At 33.0% G+C, this 7653-nt stretch overlaps 1 protein-coding gene across 1 annotated transcript; it reads right to left on the reverse strand.

Moving 5' to 3' along the window:
• Positions 1–6293: 6293 nt before the first annotated feature.
• LOC145028976 (non-specific lipid transfer protein GPI-anchored 26-like) lies at positions 6294–7308 on the reverse strand. Its single transcript, XM_078977650.1, has 2 exons — positions 6934–7308; positions 6294–6662 (listed from the first exon to the last, which is right to left on the reverse strand). The coding sequence occupies exons 1-2, from the start codon at positions 7268–7270 to the stop codon at positions 6490–6492; spliced, it is 510 nt and encodes a 169-aa protein (XP_078833776.1). The 5' UTR covers positions 7271–7308; the 3' UTR covers positions 6294–6489.
• Positions 7309–7653: the final 345 nt, after the last annotated feature.

Below are 7653 nucleotides of genomic sequence, written 5' to 3' on the forward strand. Positions count from 1 at the left end.
ATATGACTAAAGTGATTAAGCAATTGTTGAGGACAATCTGAGGTTTGCCAAATATTGGTTGCTCAGGGACATTTGGAAGTATAGTGTTAATTTTGGCAGGACCATATTGACATTTTCTGAAAAGAGGCAACTCCTGTTCAGAAGTGATAGTCAAAATGGGACTATGGAAATGTCTCCATAGGTGGAAGTGATTCAATCTGTGTAAGATTAGAAAACTTTAATGCAAGAAGGATGTTTAAAGCAATGTACTTTGAATATGAGACTTCGTTTCCATAAACTTTAATGCAAGAAGGATGTTCAAAGCAATGTACTTTGAATATGAGACTTCATAGAGTTGATCTTCTTTGGAATACTCTGTAATGACTGATGACAAGGTTTTGGTGACCTTGTGCATAATCATTATGAGAGGATCAATGCATATAAGTTTAAAATCTAACAAGTTTTTGGTAAATGGTAGGAATTAGGAATTCATACATTTACAATAAGGATTCGGGGTTGTGAAATGAGTATCATTGGAATCATGCTCAATTGATCTATTTCTCAAAGTCAAGATCATAGACAAACATAGTATGCATACTAGGAGTATGGCATAACTATTGTTTAGAAAACAAATTGTTGTTTTATTCAAGTATTAAGTTGATTATTTGAAACATTATACAATGAATAATGTGTAATCAATATGGTGATAAATAAAAAGTGCTTTTATTTATATTCAAAAGGGTTCTGAGACCATATTGGATTCGATTATTATTGTGTTTACTTTGCATGTTTTGACTTCCATAATAGCTAGGTTATTCTTTCGAATGACTAAGTTATTTAAACACTCCACAGTTGTTCATATGTTGGAAATAGGTATGAATTAAGACTGTCATGAATCGAGGTTGTAGATGGCTAAATGGGTTTAGACATAGCAATGGTTGCTATGACATTCATGAGTGCTCATAAGTTATGAGTATTGGAATAAACCCACGCTCACTTGTATCACTTCATGGAATTTATCTCGAGTGATCGTGAGACGGTAATATCATATAAATCTTCAAACCTAGAGATATGAGTTGTTACCTATGAGTTGGTTGTGCATTGATTGCACGTAAACGCATTAGTAACTTGATGTTATAAAACGTTCCTTTGTGTACAATTCAACAAGTAGTAGAACAAGCATATGAGTCGAAGTTTATCTGTTCCTTCTAGAAATAGAAGCGATATCTGGGCCCCTCGATGATTTTGTGTTGACCTATGTACCGGGCCCGGTCAGAACTAAATTGATGTGTTCAGTTAAGTTCTTTGTCAAACAAATCGGAAATCGGGAAACAAACTGATGGACAATAAGTACGACGTTGTTCCATGTATTTATCCGGCTGATATCATGAGAACAGAGGACTATATGATCACTTATCTAAAATGGCGCTTCATAGTTCAACAGAGTTTTCGAGAGCTACGATTGCTGGTTGGTTCCTGAAGTAATATACGCAAATACAGTTATTAGACTTATCCAAGTGGGAGACTGTTGGATAAGGTGTCTAAGTCCATAACTTATTTGGTATACACTTGACCCGACATGGTCCATTTGGGTTGCACTTCACCCGAACTATTTATGGATAATTTTATGGGAGTTATACACATATGTTTATTAATATATTGTAAGTTATAATATATTAATATGAAGTTATTTAATTAGTCTTAGTCTTAAATTAATTATGAATTAATTTAGAGATTAAAAGGAAGACTAATTAGATTGTGGGCTACTGGTTTTATATGGTGTGGGCTAACACTCATTTGTTAATGGGCTAGGCTTGTATGGAAGTCCATGGATGTTCCATGGAGCTTTTAACCCATGGATCCTTGGAAAAGGAAAGGTCATGGGTTATTAGGGTTTCACCCTAACCATGCACACTATATAAGCATGCTTATGTTGCATGAAATAGCCACTAGTGTACTAGTGTGTGTGCTTGTGTGTGGCCGAAAATTACAAGTGTGTATACACTCTCTCAAAGTTTTCCAAGTGTTTGTGGTGATTTGTGATTTCCATTTGAGGCATTCACACTATTGGTGCTTGGCTCTCAAACTCCAAGGAATCAAACTCATCAAAAGGTATGTAATCTCATCTAACTCTTTTATGTTTAAAAGTACCCCATGCCATGTTAGATAAGTTATGAACCTTGGAAAATTATTATTTTGCATGTATTTAGACAAACATAGATCCAAGGTTTATTAGGGTTGCATGCACACTTAGGAAGTGTTAGATTGCTCAAAACCCAACAGAGGCATGTAGGATAGACTCAGGACTCTTGATCTAAGCTCTCTTACCTATTCCTTGTTTGGTTGTGGTTTTAGAGTAGTATCAACTGTCCGGGTGACTATCTCACCTCTGAGTATATACGGTTATACATTCCTTGGATTGTTGATATTTAGTATATTGTTTTGTTGTAGTGATCTATTAGATCTATGTTTTGGTATTGAGTATGCTGTTATGCTGTAGTGATCTGCTAGATCTTTTCTCTGGCATTGAGTATGTTGATATGATGTAGTGATCAATTAGATCTGTCTCCTAGTATGGAGTTTGTTGCATTGTGGTGATAACCTATAGAACTATATGTTATTTGTACTTGCTGGTTATCATCTATGGAGTGCCCTTAGGGACTGTCGGTGGTCACGTAGGATAGCTTGAGAACTCTTGGTCTAGGCTCTCTTGCATGTTCCTTGTTTGGTTGTGGCTCTATATTAAGACTATCTGTTCGGGTGGCTATCTGACCTCTGATTATTTATAGTTACGCATTCTATGGGGGTTAGTTGGTAGCAAGACTATATGTGATGAGAGGATTAGTAGGCAGTAGTGAGTTGTATGATTGTTGGTGCTTGTATTATATGCCTACGTGATCATGATTGTTTATATGTCGACATATTGTGTTTGGTTGGGTTGAGGCGGTCCTGTTTTGTGCTGAAGGCCAACATACCTAGGGCGAACCAGATATACTGCAGACCCTAGGGGCATATCAGTCAGGCTAAAGGCCTGGAGAACGGTCCAGACAGGCTGAAGGCCCGGGTGGGCAGACCAGACATGCTGAAGGTTCTGAGAGTGGGCCAATTAGACTGCAGGCCTGATAGGGGCAATTCAGTCTTACTGTAGACTCTATATGCATGTTGTTTGTTTGCTATGATATGATTATGATTGTATGGCATTGATATTTTAGGGGAACTCACTAAGCTTCAAGCTTAAAGTTTTGGATTTTGTTTCAGGGGCTTCGGATGATTTTAGCAAGACGAATGTGTGACCGTACACATCCTTGGTTTTACAACAGATTGGATCTTGGGAAACTTTGATTTTCAAATAATGTTTGAGAACACTATTTTTGTAAACATTTTATTAGTAAAAGTACCGTTTTGAAAAGTTGTAATTTGTTGAAATTTTCGGGATGATACATTATTAAAATAGAAAAACTCATAAAATGACATATGGAAAAGAACTTAATTCAAAATAACCACAAAATGACATTTGACAAATTGAATGAGAGTTTGACATGTAGCAAAAAAAAAAACATTTAATTATTAAAATAGATAATAAAAACATTATATTCTATTATCAAATTAACATCCTCGGTCAACAGTTACTCATCGAATGTTGACATGCATTTTAGTCTTTATTCTTTTATTTATTTTCTTTTTTAATGTCATTTTTTCTTTCTTGATCTAGACAATCTTTTGAACTTTTCTTCATTATTCCATGTTAACTATTTTTCATCATAGCTTTCGAACCCGTTTTCTCACATTCTGCTGTAACCTGAATATCCAAGCATGTCACTCAAACTAAACCACACCACAAACTTGTGCAATATCACAATATCATAAACTAGATGAATATGTTATGATTAAATATATAAAATGATGCAAGATAATATAGAATTTATGATAAAATACATCATAAAGTCTAGCCTAACAATGTAATTACTCTTATGCGTCTATGATAAAATATTACATAAATTTTTTTTTATGAAAAATAGATAAATGAAAACGGTAAAGAAGTAGGGAGTGCTAAAATTATAGGAATTCTAAACTTGAGGCTATTTTTTGAAACATATGTAAGCCTTAAGGTGTTGACAAATTTACATAAACAGCCCTAACTTATACCATAATGATTAATTCACACCCTAAGTTGTTACCTTTACTGTCGGTCGTCACATCGTCAGCATAACATGCCAGCTGTTATATGTGACGCTTCGATTCTTTGCTTTAGTCAAGACAATCTATCTTTTTTCAACTCTTTCTTTAACATTTAAAATAAATTTATATTAAAATAACTATTGTAAAGCACACGCTTTTAAAATTTAAGCTACAAATATATTACTCATCGGAGATTTCCGATTTTTCCTTCTATTCGTTTGTTTCTTCATCAACCTGACGAAGACAACAACTGTTTTCCCTATTTTTTGTACCAGTTTACTCAAACGCACATCCTTATTGTAGCACTTAACCATCGACAACTATGTTAGAAATAATCACGAAGCTTCTTCCTTCCTTTCCTATACATCGATTCAAGAACCCAAAATTCAGAACATGTTTAGTATTTTAGGGATTGTGGTGGTGTTCATACCCAAATCCGATGAGTCAGGAGGCGAAAGAAACCACCGAAAAAGATAATGAAATCATCCAACTCCCCGATCATTTTTTGGGTTTGATTTTCCAGGCAAAGCCAATAAGAGATATCGAGTTTGGGAGCTGAAATCATTCCTAAATAAATGATGTCACCACATCTGGGAAACATACGTCTGAATCGATCTGATCAAGGCACTGGCGATGGCTGAATCAAATCACAAACCCTACTCTATTTTCTGGTTCTAAATTTCTCCCCTTTCTCACTTGATTCTCTTTCTCACTTAGTAACCTACACCAAGAAACCCACCAACTCCCTTGAATAACTGTCGAGTGATCGAAAAATGAAAGAGAGAGCATTTGCATATTATTTCCTTTTTTTATAAAATAAGAGAAATCATCATAAATGGTCCTTGTGGTAGTGAAATGACCAAAATACTCTTTAGTTAACAGACAAAAATTAACGAAGTTAACAATAAAGACCAACCGTCAAAAGTTGAAAACACAAGGACCATCTATGATGTTTTTAAACCACGATGACTAAACTTCAGATTTTGGGAAACCACAAGGACCATTTATAATGTTTTTTCTTAGAAAATCAAATATGTAATTTAAACATAAACTTATAATTTGTGTTTTAAATATTGATTTTAAAAATATATTTTAAGATAAATAGTGAATAAATTAACGTGTAATTGCCCATTTTGTTGTATGCATTATAAATTACTAATGAGGAAAATTGTATGTAAAAATATTTTAAGTGTACATATTATAAGTCTAGAATCAGATTAAAATATCTAGTTACAAAGTGTATTTTAAAGCTATATATATATATGTCATGTCTTTTTTCATATATACTGTACTAAATGTGAAACCCATATATTAAATAGGTTTATCTAAATAAAAAACAAAATACAAAATTCGAAACATTTGAGAAGTTTGAATTTATAAGAAAAGTAAGAAAATATTGAATTATAAAAATTAAAATGTTTTTTTCTATTTAAGAAAAATAAAAAAAAATTAATGAATCTTTAATTTAGTAATTTTAAAATTAAAAAAAAGTTCGTTAATAAAACTGATATCTATTTATTATTATATTTAAATACTATCTGAATTTTAATAAAAGAAAAAAACCATAAAATGATATATAGAATAAAAATTAATTTAAAATAACCATAAAATTACATGTGGTAAAATAAACAAAAATGTAACATATGGTAAAAAAAATCTTTATTTATTAAGAAGAATGTTATTGAAAAAATAGAATTATGGAAAACATTTACATAAAAGAGTGGTCCATTCAGTTATCCAGGCTAGCTTGAACCGGATCCTATAGTACTCAAAATATAAATATTAAACGACGGGACATATTAATCGTCAACGGTTGGGTCCTATTATGTTTTATTACTTTATAGAACATGTATAATATTCCAACCGACGACTCGGATTTATTTGTTTGCTACGTATGTTAAGCCCCAAACACAAAACGTTAGAATGAACGTGCTATGTTATACTATAGTAATTTATTTAACCAAATAATTAATATCAATTTGAAATAAAGAAAGATTTAAATAGAAGAGGATCCAATCTGTAAATGATCCCTTTGGCTTGATTGGTGATTTAGTTTTGCCGGTTAATTTGATTCATAAGGTATTAAATGATTGAGGATCATTCGATTCTTGATTTCCAAGAGAACCAACACCAAATAAATAAATAATCTTGTATTTATTAGAAACATACAAAATTCTAATCATAAAAAGAATGAATACATTACATCACAAAACATATAAAATCCCCAACTCAAATAATACAACATACCATATGGTTCAACTCAATATTATGCAAAATATATGATGAAATAGAAAAAATCAATGCCAATAGCAAGCTGCCATCTGGCACTGCTTAGAGCACGATAGCGTATGTTGCAACAAGTAACGAAAATAAAATTGGAATTAATGTTGACTGCATAGTAGTTGCATCTGATGAACCGTCATCCGTTGACGGGACTGTATTCGTTCCACGACCTGAACCCGAAGGGTTGTTAGGTGTTGATGGAGAGCTTCCTGGCGATGCAGCTGTTTGGTTTCAAAACAATGTTCAAGAATTAGTAAGAGAACATATACTTCCTTGGTGCAATTTTTCGAAGAGCCAAAATGATGAAAAGTAAAATAACTAATTTAGATGATTTCAAAATATTTTCTCCATATTAGTTTTACACTTTTTTATTGAAATTTAAAAATTTTCATGAAGCAAAAAGAAGAAAGCCAAGGCCAATGATTATTAAAACATATAGTCATATACCATCAAACTAAATATTGAATGTTTAAGTTAGAAAAAGGATATTACCATTGCATTGGCTAGTTGGAGGTGTTTGGACATCGCATGCTTTAGGCAACTCAAGAGCTTGTGTTTGATTAATGTTAAGACCCAAGGACGAGCCCCCACCGTTTAGAACTTCACACAAGCATTGTGGCTGCGACTTGACCACACTAGCCAGTTGGGTGCAACACCCTGAAGACGGGGTTGATGAGTTGCCAGTAATGTAGTTAAGGCATGGGGACATGCTGATGATCACGTTTGTGCACCCTGAAGTTGATTGAGCCATTCCACGACCACATAACACAACCATTGAGATTGCTAAGATCGTTGACTTCAATATGACAAGTGTTCGATTTTGTGCCATTTGAGAGATTGTTTGAAACAAATTATGTTTGAAATTGTTAGTGGTTTGATTGAGAAGGGTGAGTTACTTTGGATATATTTATAGGGAAAAGGTGGAGAAGAAAAGTCAAAGTCGATTTTTGGATTAAGAGGGTGGCATATAGGTTACCAACTACACTCCTAATCGACAGCACAACGGTACAACCCACCTTGGTATCCATGTTTTTAAACATTTTATATTTTTTAAGATGTTTTTTAATATAATATACGTTTTATTAACAACAATTTACGTTTATTACTTAGTATCTCTGAAGTCTTTTGAGTCGAGGATTATAATTTCCATTAAATACAAGCAAAATCCTCTGGAGCAAAAGAAACAAACGATATGCTTACATAAAAAGTAGT

Source organism: Lactuca saligna, chromosome 2 (assembly GCF_052625555.1).
Source record: "Lactuca saligna cultivar CGN05327 chromosome 2, ASM5262555v1, whole genome shotgun sequence".
Classification (NCBI taxonomy): Eukaryota; Viridiplantae; Streptophyta; class Magnoliopsida; order Asterales; family Asteraceae; genus Lactuca; species Lactuca saligna.

What these genes read in the sequence shown, in the direction of transcription:
- LOC145028976 (XM_078977650.1), bottom strand. Translation starts at nt 7,270, where the DNA reads ATGGCACAAAATCGAACACTTGTCATATTGAAGTCAACGATCTTAGCA. An exon ending in TCCAACTAGCCAATGCAATG is followed by an intron (nt 6,663 to 6,933) that starts GTAATATCCTTT and finishes GAAACCAAACAG; the next exon opens with CTGCATCGCCAGGAAGCTCT.